General features: G+C 46.1%; 1 protein-coding gene across 8 annotated transcripts in view; it reads left to right on the forward strand.

Annotated features, from left to right (window-relative positions):
- Window positions 1-20,076, forward strand: part of FLNB (filamin B) — a 153,852-nt gene that overhangs the window by 36,007 nt on the left and 97,769 nt on the right. For 3 of the 8 annotated variants that reach the window (XM_075938851.2, XM_075938854.2, XM_075938853.2), the window contains exons 1-2: window positions 3,116-3,428; window positions 3,507-4,061. The exons of 1 other annotated variant lie outside the window; for it this stretch is intronic. In XM_075938851.2, the coding sequence (XP_075794966.2) occupies window positions 3,611-4,061 (451 nt within the window). In that variant the 5' untranslated portion in view covers window positions 3,116-3,428; window positions 3,507-3,610. Of the gene's footprint in view, window positions 1-3,114; window positions 3,429-3,506; window positions 4,062-20,076 lie in introns of those variants that run through there. 4 more of the 8 variants (XM_075938855.2, XM_075938856.2, XM_075938857.2 and 1 more) reach the window with 3 other exon arrangements.

Consider the following 20,076-nt stretch of genomic DNA (forward strand, 5'->3'; position numbering starts at 1 on the left):
TACTTACAAACGGGGTGAGGCAACCCCGCACTAGTTGCTTCCCCCCAGCAGACTAGGGAGACGCGAAGCTAGCACCCCCCCAGCAGACCAGGGAGACGTGGAGCGGCTTTTCTCAGCAGACACCTCAGCTTGAGAATAAAGGACTGAGGGAAGTGAGGTGTGGGAGAATAAAACTGAGCTCTGGAGAAATGTTTGGCTAGAGTTTCCCCTACAATATGTACCAGTTCCGACTTACATACAAATTCAACTTAAGAACAAACCTACAGTCCCTATCTTGTACGTAACCTGGGGACTGCCTGTAGTCCCATAGCCCCATCAGTCTGAATCAACTGACACAAGGCAGCCATGGGTGTTTAACTGCCATATAGACATACTCCTTGTGATATTAAGGCCCTGAGTCTGCCTAATGTTAACAGTCTCATTGAAAGAAGCTTCAAGGGGTAGCCGAGTTAGTCTGTACAGGATAAACTTAAAAAACAACAAATGATTTGATAGCACTTTATAGACTAACAAAACGTGTAGATGGTATCATGTTTTCATGGGCACAGCCCACTTCTTCAGATGACCAGAGTTCGGGCTGTGCCCAGGAAAGCTCATGATACCATCTACATGTTTTGTTAGTCTATAATGTGCCACCAGACCATTTGTTGTTTTTTAACTCTCATTGAAGTAAATACCAGTGCTAATTGTTTTCAAGATTAGGGCCTAAATTGTTCATTGTCACACAGGAAGTCTGTGGCAGATGGAGGAACTGAACGTTGGTCTTTTGAGTCCCACCCTCATGTATTAACCACAAGACCATCCACGCTATCAGACAGGCTTTTAATATGCCTGTTACAAATTTATTGTATTCACACTTTTTTTCTTTGGGAGAAGTGATTTGGTTTTATTCACTTTGAATATTTATTAAGGTTCTGAGTTTGTTTATTAGGGTTTGAAACTTGCCTAGTGGGGAAAGAATTCATAATCTGATTTAGAATTAGTTAGGAATTTCACACATTAAAGTTTCAACCATCATTTCTGAGGGTACTTAGCACTGCTAACACTGGAGGAGTTAAATTATTCATTAACAATTATTTTTATTTCAGTAGTTCTGGGAGGCCCAGATGAGATCAGGACCCCATTGTGGCAGGCAGTGTAAAAACATAAAGAAAGAGTTGATTCCTGCCCCAGTTTATAACTTGTATTCTTTAAATAGCAACATTCATTTACATAGCATTTTAGGGTACATCTAGACTACATGGCTCCGTCGACGGAGCCATGTAAAGTACTTTACTCGGCATAATCAAAGAAACGGGGATTTAAATAATCCCCGCTTCATTAAAATAAAAATGGCCACCGTGCTGTGCCGATGATCAGCTGATCCGGCACAGCACGGCAGTCGAGACGCGGCGCGGTCGACAAGGGAAGCCTTTGTCTTTCACAAGGCATACCGGAGCGGTCGACAAAGGCTTCCCTTGTCGACCGCACAGCGTCTAGACTGCCGCGCTGTGCCGGATCAGCTGATTGTCGGCACAGCATGACGACCATTTTTATTTTAATGACGTGGAGATTATTTAAATCCCCGCTTCTTTGACTATGCCGAGTAAACTACTTTACATGGCTCCGAAGACGGAGCCACGTAGTCTAGACGTAGCCTTACAGACATAAAAAAACCCAATCCCAGCTCCAAAGAGTTGACAATCAGAGGCTGTGTCTGCACGGGGGATTTGCCTGGCTGATGACAACCATGGGCAGCCAGCTCCAGTATGGCTGCACTGGCACAAAACCCTGTGACAGCTAAAGCCTTGATTTTGACCTATGGAAACTATTCATGCTTAAAACCGAAGTAAACTGCATGGCTGCAAATTATAGTTTGCAGCATAAACCTGTCTGCACTAGAGGTTTTGCAAAGGCACAGCTATCTGAGGGATGGCCACTAGTGGCTAAAACTGTGGCAGATCCTCAGTGTGCATGATTTGGAATCCCCATCCTGTAACTTGTTCTATGTAGCCGGACATGTGCCTCCACATGCAGAGAATTCATTGCAGGATCACTTCTATAAGTGGTTATTGCCATTTTGAGCACTGGTACTCCCTTAAAAACAATGAAACAGCAATTGGAATGTACACACAGGTATTGTACTCCTACTCCTACTGGATATTAATGAATTAAGTTATTTTACAATGTTTTATGACAAAGAATGTTTTTAAGAAGATAAAACAGGAAACAAAATTTGCAGCTATATGCTACTTTGTTTTTATTCGGTGCTTCTCATGCAGAGCTCTCCAAGCACTTTACAAACAGGAAGGGCTGGTCTACACAAACTGCTTGTACCAATTTAACTGTTTTTATTTGATTTACACTAGTATAAGTGCATCCACACGATTTGAAGGTCACCCTGAAAACTGATATAAACTGGTGTATAAACCGTGTGTAGACCAGCCCTAATTAACAAAGGGCAAAAACACTCCTGTGATGGACAGCACTGTTACCCACACTGCCTCTGGTTCCCCATCTATTAAATCAGGATAAGTCCCCAGTAGTGTTCCCCTATTTTTTCCCAACCATGTGTAGAATGTTATATACACCAAATATGCACCATCAGTAGAAATACAAATATCTGGCTGCAGGCACTCTGCTAATCACCTGGGCAGCATCTGAATCCCAGGTAGGTGGTTGTCCAAGTGGTCAGCTTAGAGGGAACACTGGTCCCCAAAGATCTTACCCACACAGGCCCCTATTTAGCTTGTCACTATGACTCCCAGATCCCTTTTCACAGTACTGTTCCTAGGCAGTCATTTCTCATTTTGTACCTGCAACTGAGTGTTCTTTCCTAAGCGGAGTACTTTGTATTTGTCCTTATTGAATTTCATCCTCTTTACTTCACACCGTTTTTCCGGTTTGTCCAGGTAATTTTGAATTTTAAACCTATATACTGACCGTGGCAGTGGCACTGTATAACCCTCTAGTAAACAATACAGTAGTCCCTGCCTTAGAGTGTTCACAAGCTACCCCCACTACTTCAGCTTCAAGCCCGCCCAACCTTTTCCCACGCCTCTTTAGATCACAAACCCCTTGCACCACCCCTGGAGGGGCTGAGTTTATAGAACAATGCAGTAAAGTAATAAGGCAAAGGGAGGGCGTTTCCCTCCTAGCTAGAGGAGATCTGGCACGAGCAGCGGGTCTCCTTGATACTAGCCGGTAACGAAGCAGCAACGTTTCTGGTCGGAGCTGAAGCGGACAAAGAGGCTGCTCCGGCTAGGGCGAGAGAGGAGGCGTTTTCCACCCCTCATTCCTAACGATACGATAAGGGGCTGCAATCACCGCCTGGGAGCGCGGACCTCGACACAGCTGCGCCCACCTCTGAGCGCCTGCCCCCTCCGAGCCCCACGCCCCGCACGGTATTTAGAGCCCAGGGAGCAGGCAGGCGTTTCGCGTGCGTACAGGTGAGTCCCGGGGGGTAGGGGAAGGTGCGGAGCCCGGACCCTGCCAGGCGACTCACGCCGCTGCCTTTCTGCTTGCAGGTCCGTGTGCGCGCACTTGGCACTGACTCTGCTAGAAGGGAGGCGCGCGGCCGGGCGGAGCCTGCTAGCTCAGCGCCCGGGGAAGGCGGGGCGGCCGCCCCAGCATGAGCACGCAGGCGCGGGGCCAGGGTGCTCGCGGCAGAGGCTGGAGCAGCAGCAGCGGCGGCGGTAGCAGCAGCCCGCGGAGCCAGACCCTAGAGCTTCGGTGGCTGGAGCAGCAGCAGCAGCTCGCGGGCCGCAGCGAGGCGGAGCAGCAGGCCGACATGCCGGTGACCGAGAAGGACCTGGCGGAGGACGCGCCCTGGAAGCGGATCCAGCAGAACACCTTCACCCGCTGGTGCAACGAGCACCTCCGCTGCGTGAACAAGCGCATCGGCAACCTGCAGTGCGACCTGAGCGACGGGCTGCGGCTCATCGCGCTGCTGGAGGTGCTGAGCCAGAAGCGCATGTACCGAAAGTACCACCAGCGACCCACCTTCCGCCAGATGCAGCTGGAGAACGTCTCGGTGGCGCTCGAGTTCCTGGAGCGGGAGAGCATCAAGCTGGTCTCCATCGGTGAGTCCCCGCCTGGCGCCGGGAGGCCCACGAGGGAAACCTCCCGGCGGGAGGGACGCGGGGCTGCGGTCTGGGCTCGCCCTAGTCTCCGCAGCCGCTGTGCTGGGCCCGCTTGCTCGCGCCCGAGCCGAGGCATGTGCGGCTAGAAGGGAACAGGGAGCGTCCTCGGACCGCCCCACTAGACCAGGCTGTCGCTATCCCTCAGAGGGTGGGAAAGAGTGCCGCGCGCTCCCTCCTTCCCCGGGAGGGCTGGATGGTGTTGGAGGTGACCGCAAGGAGGGGAGCCCTGGATAGGGTGTGGCTGAGCCTGTCTCCCGTAGCTGGGTGGGGCGCGAGGGAAGGAGTCCGGCAGGCAGGTGTGTCTGGCTCTGGGGGTGGGGGTTGCCAAACCAGCTCAGCTGGCTGTGTCTCCTAGTGCTGACAGGCCCCCTCCCCCAAGGTGGGGGACTCTTCCCAGGTCTCTTAACAGAAATCTGTGTTGTGGGTGGCCGGAGGTGAAGGAGCCCTGGCTAAATTCAGTTGTGCTGCCTTGAGACATGCGACTTAAACCCCAGTTTTGCCTACCCTGAGGGCCCTGGCCTGCCCTGGGTCGGGCTAGGCCTATCCCTAGCCATCAGTGAACAAGACGGCTAGCCTTCAGGAAGAGAGGGTTTGCTTTGTGGTCTCAGTTGGGCAGGTAAAGCAACATTCCCTCTTAGCTGCTGTGATTTGAGTGCTTTGCATGGGTTAACAAAGGTTCCACGTCAGATTCTACTGAAAATTGGCTAAGGCTTTCTGACTTAACCTTGTCTATAGCAAGCACGTGAGAACTGGGAAAATACTATGGAGTGGACTTTTAGACTTAAGCAAGTAAAACAAATGTAAGCCAAGGAACAGCTGTGTTGGGTTGTGTCTGTAGCTTGAGGAGTGCATTCTTCTCAGTATAGAAGTGTGCTTGGACAAACAGTCTTAAGAGTTGGGTGTATGTGCTGCAATATAACTAAGGTGCCACATTGAAATGCTCCCATCTTTTGTCTTGTAGGCTTGATAGTCTCCTCCCTCCCTCCCCCCCCCCAAATGCTAAAGCTGAATAGGCCTTGATCTGTGATCATTCTAAATGACAAGTCAGCGGGCACAAAGAGCCTCCTGGCTTCCTTGCATGTGGGGTCACACCAATGGGCCATCCTGCCCAGTGTCCATTATCTGACATTCTCAGCTTCTGACAATCTGAGTCTAAGGTAGGGGTGGGCAATAAAATAGTGGCTGTTCATCCAGGTTAGCCCTGGCAGGCCACCACTCTATTTACCTGTGCCCCTGCTAGGAAGGGCAATTGCTCAAGGGAGTTGTAGGAAGCCTTGCTGACTGGGACACTGCTTCCCATAGCTCCCATTGGCTGCAGCTTGCTGTTCCCAGCCAGTGAGGGGCAGTCGCCTGTACCTGAGGAGGTACAGGTAAACATAGCAGCAGTGGCTAGCCAGGGGCAACACGAGCAAACAGGATCCCACCTGCGGGCATGTATTTGTTTATCCTTGCTCTAAGGACTCTCAGAGCATGCAGTTGGATCCTTGACCATCTTGGCTAATATCCACTGATGCTTCCATATTTCATACATCTAATTAATTTGGAACCCTGGCAATAAGTTCCACAGCATAACTGTATGAAGTACTTTCTTATGTTTTAAGCTTGCTGCTTATTAATTTTAATTGGACTCCTGGTTCTCCTTATGTGAAGGAGAAAACACTGCCTTATTCATGTTCTCCACATCATTCACGATTTTACAGCCCTCTGTCCTATCCCCTCTTGTCTTTTCCAAACAGAAGTCCCATTTTTACACTCTCCCAATGTGGAAGCTGTTCAGTACCCTACTTGATGTTGCCATTCTCTGTACCTCTTCCAATTCTAATTTTTTTTAGATGTTCTGATCGGCACATGGGGCATGTAGTAATTAATGCATGGACATGTAACACCACAACATAAATTCATGTTATTTTGACAACTTCCTGACAGTTCCTAACACTTACCTTTTTGTCTGTTGCTGAACATTTAGCAAATGTTTTCAGAGAACTAGTCTCTAACTCAAAGATCTTTCTTGGGTAGTAATTCCATCCTTTTTGTATTTATAATTTGGACTTTTCCATATAATTTGGACACTTCCAATATTCATTGCTTTCCAACATTGATCATACTCATGGTTTACTTCTCAGACACCAGTTTTGAGATTCCCTTGTAACTCTTTGCCATCTGCTTTTGGCTTACAAAATTACTAAGATACAAATAACTCATGTTGTATCAGAGCTGTATGTAAAATCCTGTTTAATTGGTTAACCCATGAAACCTATTTAACCAGCTAACATTAAAGGGGAAGGCTGTGGAGGTGCGAAGGGGGGTTGCTCTAGCTGTTCAACAACCCTCCCTGCTACAGGCAGGGGTTGCTCCAGCCTGGCTGGAGCTGTGGTGGACCCTCCCTGTGGGCCTGGAGCAGCTATGGGGAACTGCATGCCTTTATCTGGTGCTAGTATGATCTATGGGGAACCTTGCTATTTATCTCTTTCCATTCTGAAAAACGAGCATTTATTCCTGCTCTGTTTGAAGTCATTCAATCATTTACTGATTCATGAGAATACTTCCTCCTTAAGCCAAGTAAACAAGTTATGGGATAAGAGCCTTTGGTGAGGGACCTTGACCTTGGACTTTCTGGAATTTTTCTGATGCTATATCTACCAGATCAGCCTTGTCTGTGTGTTTGAACCTCTGCAAAGGATTTTGATTGAGACATGATTTCTCTTTACAAAAGCTATGTTGACTCTTCTTCTCCCTCCTTCAACAAATGGTGTTCAGTATGTCTGAACTGTTTTTTATAATTTCAACCAACCAGTCTTGCTAGTTTTGAAGTTACGTTTACTGCCCTGTATCATCAAGATAACCTCTGGAGCTTTATAGAATTTGGTGTCTCATTTACTAGTAAGATGGTACAGAATAGTTAAACTGATTTAAAGAGCTCTGAGTACTGTACCTGCAGTGTCATCCTGAAGTCACCTGCATACAGCTGAAGTGGCTAGCAGTTTATCTAAAATGTGTCTGTAGCATCAGATCTGCCAGGAACTAGTCCAGGTGGGTTGCTGGTGGTACAAAGGTGACTAAAGTTCTAATGAGTTAATCTTAAAGACACAACCTTTTGCTTTCAGATGAGTTAGTAGGTTCAGTTAGTGGCTTTGTCACATGAAAGCAACCAACTGCCTTGTCTCTAGGATTTTAACTTGGCTTTTTTTCATAGTGAAAATGAAGACTTGGGTCTAACCTCTCAAGGTCCCTAAGTCTTGACAACAGTTGCCTTGAAAGTAATCAATTCAGTGTCAGTGTCCACTTGAGACTTTAGATTATGACCCACAAATTACTCAACTGAATATACTTAAGTCTCAGCTGTCTATTGTGAAGATAGTGAAGCATCACAACCTTAAGTGGCAAATTAACATTGGAAAACTTAACTTTGGTAGGTAGATGAGACTGTTCTAAAAATTCAATGTGATGTTATTTAAAAGTCACCATAGTTGTAGATTGTTTTTTCTATAGGAAGCTTTTGTCTCAAGACTCATGAGTGTAGTGAGCTCAATAATGAGGAACACAATGATTGGACAAAGGAAAGAACAAGACTAATTACATGGGAGCTAGCATACACATTTGACTAAAACTCTACAGCTTGCTTTAATTAGCCTTGTACTTGAGTGACTATCATGAAGAGAAGGTTCATGGTCAAATATGTAGATTATACTGATGAAATCTGCATAGGATTTCAACTCGCCATGTAACTGAAAAATAACCCTTCATGCAAGTCTGTAGTATCCATTTGGAAGTTATTCTGTTGCCTATTTCATAAGTGCAGGCTTAGTCACAATACACTCACATCTGGAAACCAGTATGTCATATGCCAATAAAGATACAGCTGTGTGGGGATGAATCTGAAGTCCCCCATCATGCTCTAACTTCAGAGAACCGTGGGTGAAGTAGGATGAAAAAGGCATTAGCTCCCAGTGGGCAGGATGCCTTAATACATTCAGTCTAAAGGAGCAAGAAAATCTATCTCTTGATACTAGAAGATACTTGGCTCCTGAATATCAAGCTCCTATGCTTATGTAGCTTTTGGACTCAATGCTGAGTTACTCAGTGTTCTAACATGGAAAGTCCACATGACTAAAATAGTCTGTTAGAATAAGGGCAATATGCAACCTAGTTTAAAGTTGCTACATATTATAGACCTCGGTATCTTTTTGTAAGGCAAATGCCTGGTTGCATTTTTAATGAGAAGCATGAGTATTTTTTTTTTTAAGCCATGCTGTTCTAGTGTCTTGCAGACGTATAGCCTACTAGGTGGGGGGAATTATTCAAGAATCCATTAATTTATTCATTCATGAATTTCTGGTATTTGTGCAAACATAGCTGATGCTTGAACTTCACTTGTTGGGAGATCATCTTTCCATCCTACTTGCTAGTGGCTGAAGGTTAAGAAACCTTACTGCAAACTGAGTTTATTTTGGCTACTGGCCTCAGCTTAAACTAAGCAAGCTGCTTCCCTTCTGGTTTGTAAATGTATTCCCTGTTTCTCAATATTATACCTGTGTTTTTTGCCCACAGGCGCTCCCTTGAGAAATATACCAGCTTGGAGCAGCAATGCTACACCGAACTGAATTTTTTTTTTTTTTCCTCCCCCTGCTCACTCAGGTTTTTTTATGTCCCTTCCTTACTGATGGACAACTGTGCCGTAACAGAATCCCTACTGCAAGGTTCTCCCATGTAGAGAATCATCTGCAGGGCACATAAAGACCTTAAGTCCCCAGAGCTGTCAATCAGTTCTTTTTAATACATAAGACAAGGCAGCATACTCATCGGGTTCAGAAAATGAACCCAGGCTATCAACCATCAGTCCTTTAACCTGAACTTCATGGTCCCTCTCATTAAAGGAATCTTCAAGCCAGGTCTTGTTGATATGAGTGGTGAAGATTCTACTCTAGCTTAAACTGAGCAACTTTGACTTTCTTCCCTTCTATAGAAAAGGATACTCCAAGTAGATATTATGGTCTAAAGCAGTGGTGGGCATTCTGCAGCCCAGAGGCCGCATGAAGCCCATCAGGTTCCATGTGGCCCACTGCCTCTTGTAGATGTGCCCATGTGCAAGGTTGCCAGATACAACTCGTTTCCTTCCACAGAGGTGCTTTTTTTTTTCTACTGGTATTACTGAAGTGACAGAAGCATAGGAATATGAATTATGTGCATTCTGATTTGCACTTAACATTGACTGAGCTGTGTGCTCCCTCTGCATCCAATTGAAGTGCTGCTACAATTCAATAAGCATATCCTAGAAATTCTAGGCACACCAGCACTATTAGCAAAACTACCCTTTCCAGGGAGACTGTCTTGGTGACAACAGTCAGCAGCAACAGCGCTGACTAGCACAATGTTGGATCTTCTAGACCCGTGGTCACCAACAGGTCGATCATGAGGCATCCTGTCCACCCTGCCCCCATTTCCCTCACACCCCCGAGAAGCCCCACTACCTACCTCCAGTGAAAATGGAGGTAGTGTAGGCTTCCTAGGAATGGACAGAAGTCCCGCAGATTAGCACCACTTCCGGCAATTCCGGAAGTAGCGCTAGCTGCTCTCCAGGTGTACTGCGGAAGGGAGCATCGGCTCCCTGCACCACACTGGAGGAGTGAGTCAGCCCCAGGGGCAGGCGCATGCGCGGGGTTTTCCTGCGGCGGGGCGGCTGGCCCCAGGGCTTCCCTGCATGCGTGGGGTTGGTCCCCGTGCAGGTGCGCATGCACCGGGGGAGGCAGCGGCGGGGGGGGGGGGGGGGCTTCCCTGCACTGTGGGTGGGTCAGCCTAAGTCTGAACTAAGTCTAACTGAAATGTTTTTATGTCTAGCAATTCATTATTTAAACTCAGTTAAGTGTCAAACTTGAGACACTCTACTAGTTGCATTTTTGCAATAAAATGAAACAATCATGGGGCAAAACATTGCCCTTAAATTGCTAGGTCTATGTAAATAGAGTTCTTGAGCAAGTCTAATGCTAGGGATCTAAGTAGAGAGCTTTCAGAAATCTGAATAAAGCTAATCAGGAAAACTACAGTGATTGCTCCTACAAGCAGATCTCTGGATGAAGATACTTAACCAAGTCTGTCTATTAAATGGAGTGTGTACAGCCTTTGTCTTCCAGACAACTAGAATCATGTCTTCTGTTGTGTTGCTTAAGATGTGCTGATTCCTACCATAGTCATTGTACCTTGTCAGTGCTGACTAAGGCTATAGCCTTCTCAGATGCATGAGGTCACCAGTTTTGCTTGGAGTGCAAGTGTTCAAGTTCGGACTGGTATCTACTGTATTGGCAGTAGAAGTGAGAGCTTGTTTAAGTAGTCAGGGATTCTGTTGAGGGGTATAGATAACATGAGTTTCTCCTAAGGTTGCAGCAGGATACCATCTACCCAGAATATTAAGTGCCACTAAATGAAGTGCTGTGTGCCATGCAGATGCATGTAACTGTACTGTGAGAATTACAGAATGTAGATTAGTAGGAACAAGGAGTGAGGGATTTCACTCACAGCGTGATTGGTTTTTTATTGGATTTTTTTCTATGGGATCCAGTATTGCATTCAAACAAAAGCTTGAGCAAAAAGTGTCTTGTGGGGTGCATGCTGGGATTAAGTTTGTCAGTAGTGACTGTAGGAAGCTTTAAAAGCACAGCAGTAGATCTTGATAGATCAAGACTAGGAGAAGACTTCATAAGCGAATTTCACCTAACAGGGTACATTAAGCTGACACAACTTGACATAAAGCACCCAGGACTGGTGTGGGGTAAAGTTAAGCATTGTCACTCCGCTTAAAGTTAATCCTGTGAAGCTCCAACACGTATTGACCAGCTTGGTGCAAAAATTTATTGGAGACAAGTTACTCTAGCTTAGCTGAGAGAGATGCTTGCAGCATAGCAAAAACTACAAGGAGGTGCCCTTCCCTTAAAATACTACAGAAGTGTTGTCTTTACTGAAGGGTGTTGGGTTTTTTAAACCGTGTAGACACAAGCTTGGTGAAGCTACACAGGCATGGTTTGGTTTTAATGCTGAAATAATCTACAGCGACTGCTGTATGCGTTTTGCAGCAAAAGCTTCCCATGTCACTTTGTCACCAGACTTTAACCTTCACCTGAAGCGGACACTAAGATTAAAAGATGGCTTAATCCAGTGATCTCCTTGTTAGGGCTGAGGAGCAGTTTGTGAACTTTGGTTTAATAAAACAATAAATAGTTTTGTGTTGGAAAAACATGGTGCTTCATAAATATTTCTCCACATACAGTCACACTACACTGACACTTCTATGCCATAGTGGCAGTTGCTGTCCCACAGGGCTGTATCAGGTCCATGTGTTGAGCTGCAGGGAGTCACTGCGCCCTCACTCAAACTGGGCTTCGCTGGCTACCTGTCATGACAGAAGAGCAGCTGGGCCAAACACAAGCAGCACTGTAACCCTGTGCAGCAGCTGGAGCAGGAAACTGAGCCTAACCAGCTCCCTGGGACCAGAATTGCAGGGTTAATGAGGGCACAGGACACGGGTCACTGAAGTGTCAAACTTTGGCTCCTCATGACCCACATGTTGAGAAACCCTGGCTTAGTCTGTCCATGTAGTCATCTCCCTTGGGCAGGCAGCAAGAATCCTTGTGAAAGGCCTTTGTCTACAAGGAAAAGGACTGTGCAGTGCCCACCCCCCCCCCCTTTCACTCGCTGTGACTGCCAGAGGCACTCTCCATTGCTCAGTCCTGTGTGGTGTTAATCATTTCCAACTTGTATGTCTTTGTTCCTCCTCTGAAAATTGTTCTCCCATCCAAAATAGACAAAGGTGTGCCATAACTGTTTTCTACCTCATGGAAACAACTCAAAGTGCACTGCTAGTGTGGGATCTAAGGGAGGCTCTCTGCTTCTTGGCCCATAAATACACTATGCAGACACAAGAAGAAAAGTATGTGTGGGGATTTGAGCTTGTGCATTTGTAGCATTATGGAGTTTTGTTTTAGCCATAATGAAATGGCTCTGCCCTTGTGCTGGAGGACATGTATGTCACATGCATGCAAATCTTTCCACTGTATGGTTCAAGTCTGACATCTCAGTTTGGGATGGTGGATTTGAGATGCCATCTATGCACTAACTCAAATCAGATATTGTAACAGAGCATTTGCTGGGCTGGTAGAATTGAATTGTCTGCAGACCTGTTGCCATATATGTGGGTTGGTAGCTAAAGTTCAGTGCCAGTAGACCTAGCATGAAATGTCAAGTGCCTGTTAGAGTATAGCTAGTTTAACTCTGTAGATTGATCTTCCTGTTCAGGTTAGTTTGAGTCTTAGTTTGAGTTTATCCTAAGTTTGGTGCAACAAATTTTGTTCCTTTTGTGTCTTCAAGCATGCCCATAGCTAGCCCTGCAGTAGGTAAAAGTGGGGGATGCATCCCCACTACTTCATATCTTTCTATGAACACAGTTGCTGGGACTTCAGGACAGTCTGTTGGTGCAAAGCCACATGTGGGATGTTGTAACACTAGGCTGCAAGATGTTTCAAATTTTTGGGGCTTGGGGAGGAGGGGGAAGGGGCCATAGAGCTGGCTGAGTGCCAAGCCAGTAAGCAAAGGACTGCTGTTGTCTTCCAGTGTAAAGGAGCTCAGCTCCTCTTCAGTTTCTGCTTGTGACCAAGGAGATCCAGTGCTTTGTAGTGGGGAGAGGCAAGTGTCCTCAGGCTGTAAGTTGTGACAGGACCGCTCTCAAAGAGGTTGTATTTAGGGCACCCTTACTGTAAGCTTGCAGAGCTCAAGTGAATCAGGACACTGAAAAGTTGTTTAATCTACATAAAGTTTAAAGAAAACCTCTTGCAACAAAAATAATATAGTAGCGTTAAGTAGCTAGAGACCTGTTGTCACTAATGACAGAAGCTGCCTATTAAAAACATCATAGCTACTTAATCATAGAAATGTGGCATTGAAATGGACTAGGGATGTTAAATATCGGTTAATTGAATAGTCGAGTAAAGTCATGAATTCTTATCAGTTGATTATTCTATAGTCCTGAGGGGCAGATCAACACCCTGCCACTCTGCACTACTGCCTCTGTATCAAGCTGCAGTGTGGGATGCTAGGTGGAAGCTGCTCCATGAGGGGAGCCAGTTTAAAAACCAGCTCCCCTTGCGGACTGACTCAGAGGCAGCAGCGCAGGGTGATAGCAGTCCCTGACTAGAGGGTGGGTTCTGAGCTCCTGGACCCAGCTCAAGCCAGAACTGAGCCAACCTGACTGCACTGCTTCTAATGCACTTGAATGCAGAGCGGCAGTGGGGGTAGATCCTGGACCTGTCATGAGCCAGGCTGTTGGCCAGCTTGCTAAAAATTTACTGGGGTGGAGGGTGGTGAGGAGAGGGAAATGAATGCAGTCTATAGCATTAATGTATAAGGTTTTGCTTATTCAGCTAAATTATTCCATCTCTAGACTGGACCTTGGTAGATCATCCTGTCCAGTTGGCTGCACTGAAGCAGGGCTGAACATTATGTAGTCCATTCTGACAGGCTTGTCTAACCTGTTAAACTTCCAGCAATATTCCTTAGCTTCCCTTGATAACTTGTTCTACTTGATGACTGAAGCCAGGATAAATAGCTGTAAGGTAGTTAAGCAGAGGAGCAATTTGTCCCCCTTCTCTTTATAACCTTTTATGTACTTATGTAAACAAAAGTAAGGTGGGTTTTTTCTTTCCCTTCACTTGGTGCACAGTCAACCTATGGAACTCCTTGCCAGAGGATGTGGTGAAGGCTAGGACTTCAACAGGGTTCAAAAAAGAGCTCGGTAGCCATTGTGGGATCCAAACTCCATGAATCCATTAGCCAGGATGGGTGGGAGTGGTGTCCCTAGCCTCTGTTTGTCTGGAAATGAGTGACAGAGGAGAGATCATATGAGGATTACCTGTTGTGATCTCTCCCTCTAAGGCATCTGGTATTGGCCATTGTTGGCAGACCGGATACTGGGCTAGGTGGACCTTTGGTCTGACCCAATATGTCCGTTCTTACGTTATGTTCTTGAAGTCATCATGTCTCACCTCAATCTTTTTTCCAGAATAAAGCCCAGTTTCAATCTCTTCTCATAAGTCATGTTTTCTTGACCTCTTTATTTCTCTTGTTCTCAGATACGTCCATCATTACCTAAATATGGTGCCCAGAGCATTCCATTTGAGGCTTCTTGTGTACTGACTAGAGCAGAAAAATTTCTTGCTTACAATATTCCTGCTAATATAGCCAAGAATGTTGGTTTTTTTTCTTCTTTTTGCAGTGCTCTTACTTTGACTCATTTAGTTGGATCTAGAGATTATAGTGGATTCTTTTCTGCTCTTTTTTTTCTTCCTAATTAGGCAGTCCTTTCCCATATTGTATTTGTGCAATTAGTTGTTACTAAGTATAGTGCTTTGCATGTGATCTTATTGATCCTCAACCACCTTGCAACAGGACTAAGATGAGATCAATATCCGAGTTTTGCTTCAGCTCATTGAGTCCCAAATGACCTCTAAAGAACAAGTTTAGTTGACGGCAACCAAATTTAAAACGGCAACTATAGGATTAGTATTCTAAATCAAGACTGACCTCTTCGCTAGTCTCTGAAGCCTTGTTTGTATTGCTAAGGTTTAATACGGGGAGCTTTTTTTAATGGGCAAAAAAACTGTCATCCTCCACTTTTCCTTGCTTCTTAAAACAAGGAGCAGTTCTTCAAATCTTCTGTGGAAACCACATGGCATTACCAATATAGCTTAGGACAGTTGAATGGGATTTCTGTACTTGCCACCTTCAGTCTGGAGGGAAGGCTTCTAGTGTCTGGCTGTGGAATTCATGGGCACTTGTCCTAGCTTAATGGCAAGCTAAATTTTGACCAAGTTCTACTGCTTAGACCTGGAAAACTATTGGTGGTTTTTCTACATCTCTTCTACCTGGCACTTAATTTCCCTCCCTATATAAGAATTCCTATGAAGACTTGGTGTCTCAACCCTATTTCTCACTTGACCTCTGCTAGCGTAAGCATAGGCATGCACTAATAGACAAACATGCTAGTTAGATGTGCGATGGGTTCGTTTTGGTCAATTTAAACATTCTAGTACTAGCTGTATAATCACATACACAAGCATTTTTAGTCTCCTAACTTGCTTTAGGAATGCAGATATCTGCTTACTACCAGACACATTTTACTTGGTGCTAAGGAGCCCTGACTCTCTGAACAGCCCAGCAGATAGAGACCGTGCAAAGCTGCTGCAGAGACTCTTAACTTAACATGGCTTTTGGGGATCAAACTAATAATTCTGTTGCAGGGGTCTCAGGTTTCGAAGTAAATAACATAGTAGTTGAGGAAAAGAGAAAGATATTTAGAAGTGAGACTGCACTGTTGCGTCAAATCCTCTTTGGAAGACACCAACAGAGTTCAAATATTGAAGTGGCAACCCTCTAATCTAACCTATTCCATGGGGTAGTGAAGGAGCCAAGATTATTTTCCTATCACATGCAAAATCTGAATTTGCTATGGGCAAGCTTACAGTACCAACTTGCAGCTGAGCTTCAGTAGCACATCTAGTGTAGAATCTGGAAGCTGAAGTTCTCCCTTTGACTTAGTGCCACCTTCAGAAGAGGCATTAACTGATGGGAGTAGCTCTCTCATGGACACAGTGCTGCATAGGGCATTACAGTTGGTGTAACTCAAAGGGGTGAAATCTGCACCTGAGTGACCTAGTGTGTAGAGTATAGCAGATGTAAGTATCGAACCGTTCCTAATGGGCAAAGAACTCCTCTCTGTATAGAGCACTAGAGTAATTTGAATCAAGGCTAGCACTTAGAAATTGTAAATTCCTTCCCTGATGAACTGAATAACCTTTTCTTACCTACCCAAGGAACTGTACAGCTAAAATAAAACTTTCTGCAGCATAACCTTACAGGCTCAGTGGAGGCAGCAACAGGGAGGAGTGATTAAGTCAGCAAGCAGGAAACTGACTTATACTCATCCTCTTGGAGAGGACTTAACTTGTTCTATTGTTTGCTAGCCAGGAGGATACTCTTGCATTAGTTAATCATGCTCCAGGGATACAAAAGTCACACCCTAGTGAGCTAGAGGAGCTGGCCTAATCACTGGTATACACATGACTTGGTTAATGGAATAATTCTTACATTTATGGTTGCTATCAAGCTGTTATGTTACACAAATTAGACTTCAGCATAAGGCAAAAGAATTTGAAGTCTTAACTTCTGTAACATGCCTTCACCTAATGTTTTAAATCTTACCTATAGTAGCTAGTGACTGGGACTGTTTCTGGTCCCCCATGTCCTTCAAGATTTTTAGAACCAGTGGTTTCTAATCTGATTGGACGAGGAATTTGGATGAATTTGATGTACCCATTAACTGAACTAGCTGAAAACTCAAATGATCAGTATCTATGCTAGTGCTGTCAAAGGCTGGCTAATTGCTTAACACTTCAAACTCTGGCTCCAGGTGCTTAGCTAGTGACTTACTCCAGCTCAGTAAGTTTCACACTTTGTGTGTGTGTGTGTTCGTCCCCCCGACAGACCGACCGACCAGGCTGGCAGACTTTGAAATCCTGGTGCACATATGGACTACTGAGATTCCCCTGTAGCTATGGTATTCTTGGGACTACATAGTGGATTGATGCTGCAGCAATTGATCCACTGCTTGTCAATTTATCTCATCTGCTTAGACACTCATCTAACTGTGAGCACTCTCCTGTCAACTTGGCTCTTTACCAGGACAAGAAAAGCAAGTGGCATTGATGGGAGTAGGGATGTTAGCTATCAGTTAATGGAATAGTCCACTAACTGCATGCATCCTTAGTGGTTAGTCAACTATTCTATGGTCCCTAGGGGTGGGGCTGGCAGCCAGTACCATCTGGCTCCACTCCTGGGGAGCTCCTGCCACCCCACACTGCTGCCTCTTTAAGGCAGCAGTCACTATCTGTGGAGGGGTCTGAGCTCCCTGTAGACAGGGGCTGCTGCTTTGAAGCAGCCTCTGCCAGCCGCAAGCCAAGGCTCCGGGCAGAAGCTACTTCCTAGTAGCCTTCCCTGTCTCTTCTGGGCCCCCCCATGCTGTTTCCTGTGAAACTTTTAAGCTGGTTTCCCCAGCAGGGGCTCCCCCAGCACTGGTTTCTACTTCCCTCCTCCCCCGCCTCTGAGGCAGCGGTGGCGGGGTGGGGGGGGGAGCAGGACACATGTAGCCAACTTCAGTCATTCACATCCCTAGGTGGAAGAGCATCAGTCACCAACCTTGCAGAATGTACTTAAACCTACTTACTGAGGTGTCTTCCATTTACTTCATCTATGCTATTCGCATAGCTGAAGTTTCATACTAGATCAGTGGAGGGAGGGGAATACTCTAGACTAGGCCTCAGTGAACTGTGACACTTCCAAGGGAAGCAGTGTAAATCCAACTCAGTTCGGAGTCAGTGTGATAGCCAGCTTTCCCTCTATCCCAGGTTATCAGCTCTCATTATTTGCCACTTGCCTTAAAAGTAGAACTAGGGAGCAAAAGAAGCTGGCTCATAGCCCAAGGCTTCTGGGGATCTTAGTTTATTCGCTTAGAGCAGCCAGCTGACTTCTTCTATTGGTTTTTGTTTCTCCAAGGATGTTGCCAAATGCCTCTCAGCCACATGCCTTTTAGATTCTGCAGTCTGTGGGAACTAACTGCTCTAGCTGTTACTAGACATTTGCTGTCGTGTCTGTATATTGGGAAAACGGGCAAGTAGAGTTCCTGTTGTTGTGGGTGGATAACTAGCAACCACTTCCTGTCACACCCTTTGTCACTGAATAAACTGACTCAGTCACTCCAAGAATGCACTGATAAGCTGCATTCCAGCACACACCTCGTGAACAAGTAGAACAAATTGGTCTAGGCCTCTAACTTGAGCTATATTTGTAAGTAGCTTCTGACTTGTAGCAGTTACCATACCAGGTGGCATAGTGTAATGGACAGCATGTGCATGTGGTGTGGTGGTTGACACAGGCTGTCAGAACAACTTCCAGCTCCCATGTTTGCTGGGGCGGAAACAACCCTCAAACTCTTTTGTTGAACCTGGGTGGAGTGGGGAACACTTAATGTATAGAAAGCCCATAAATTAAACAGTCATTCCATAACTCGCAACCAAGCCACCCTCTTTGTTAATTGTTACACCCCATTTTTATATATACTGATTATAAGTAGATAAGAGCTAAACATCCAGGATTGATATTTGAACCTCAAGAAATCAATCTTAAAGCCAGCTCTTGTCATGCATACAGAGCACAAGCATTGACACCTCAATTTAAATATGAAATATTGGCCAATTGGAAGCCTTGGCGTTAGGCACAGAATGTTATATTGCCGTGAGGCTGGGACCAGATTCAGTGAAGGGGTGTGTACACTGCCAGTAGATATCTGAAGCTGATCTTTGCCTGTCGACTAAGGGGCTGTCTAACTGAGGTGTAGACACTTTAGGATTAGGCTAGAGCAGGGGTCAGCAGCCTATGGTTCACTTAGGAGCCAAATATGGCTTAAGCTCAGCTGCCTCTTGGTTCCCTTCTCCCTGCAACAGGGAGCCCATGCTAGTGATCCAGCACTGTCCCTCACAAGCTTGGAGCCAGCGCCAGCTTCCTGTGGTGGTGGCGGGGAAGGGAGCTCAAGGCTCTGTGTGGGACTTGGCTTGTGGGGAAGCATGCGCGCACTCTGTTCCTCCCCTCCCCACAGTAACATGCACTTCTTATCCACCCTTAGCCACCCTAGCTTCCCCCATGTTCGGGAGAGGTGAGACGAGCTGCATGGCGATTGCCAGAGTGCATCCAATTGCTCTGGATGTGGTGGTGGTGGTAGTCATTGAGCATGCCAGTGCTGGGCGTAGGGATGGCTAAAATGGTGGCAGAGGATCCGGGCCTTGAGGATGAGGAGCGATTGGCTTTCCTGAAGGAGTGGCACATGCACTTTTCAGCACTGTTTGAAGATCCTGCCTGAGAGAGATTCTTCCCTGGACACCAGCATGTACCAACCAAGCTGCTCCTGCCCCCTCCTCTCTGGCCAGACACCCACCCTCTGCTTGCTCTTGCACCCTGCCTCCCACCCAGGTTCTGCACTCTCATCCTTAATCCACTCACTGGCAGCCCTGTCCTGCACACTGGACCCCTCATTTTTGGCCCTACCCCAGAGCCTGGGGGAACCCACAAAATCCACTAACCCTGGAACCCCAGAAGAGTTAATCTGGCTTGAGGCCTAGAACCTCAGTCCTGCCTACTCCCACCCCCCCACCTGCCATGGGGCTGGAGAGTGTGTGTGTGTGTGTGGGGGGGGGGGGGGGGAGGGTCCCCTGTGGGACAGTGGCCCCTCATCCAAAAAAGTTCCCAGACCCTGCCCTAACTAGACAATTTTGAAACCTTTTGGGTATTGTCTAGATTGCATCCCTCTAACAGAGGGATGTAAATGGGGCACTTCGAAAGCACAAATGAAGCAGGGATTTAAATATCCCGCACTTCATTTGCATAACTGTCATGGCGGTCTTGCAAACAAGCGCCATTTCGAAAGTAAAACTGCGGTCTACATGCAGTTTTCTACAATGGCAGGCTTTTTCGAAAGATCCTGTAAACCTCAGTACTACTGCCCTATGGCCCAACCTTCCTGTACCTGGGCTCTGTGGTCCAGGAACGTCCTTGATGTTGCTGGTCCAGAGTCCCAGTTAAGGGGGGGACAACCTGTCATTTAAATCCCTAATTCACTTCACTTCCACTATCTACTAAGCTTGGAAAATGCAACCCTGACATGCTGTCTCAGGTAGATGATTAGCGTTTGGGTAATGAGCATTACTAAACAAACTAATGACTTGCGGACAGCTGCCATTCCACAGATGAGCACTTGTGCCTCCTGGACTAAGCTAGTGTAAAAGTTCACAAACTAACCTTGCTACCACGTATTGCACGCTGGCATGCTATGCCAGCTGAGGGCGATGATGATGAGACTACCAAGCAT

This window comes from Pelodiscus sinensis, chromosome 11 (assembly GCF_052426305.1).
Source record: "Pelodiscus sinensis isolate ZL-2025 chromosome 11, ASM5242630v1, whole genome shotgun sequence".
NCBI lineage: Eukaryota > Metazoa > Chordata > Testudines > Trionychidae > Pelodiscus > Pelodiscus sinensis.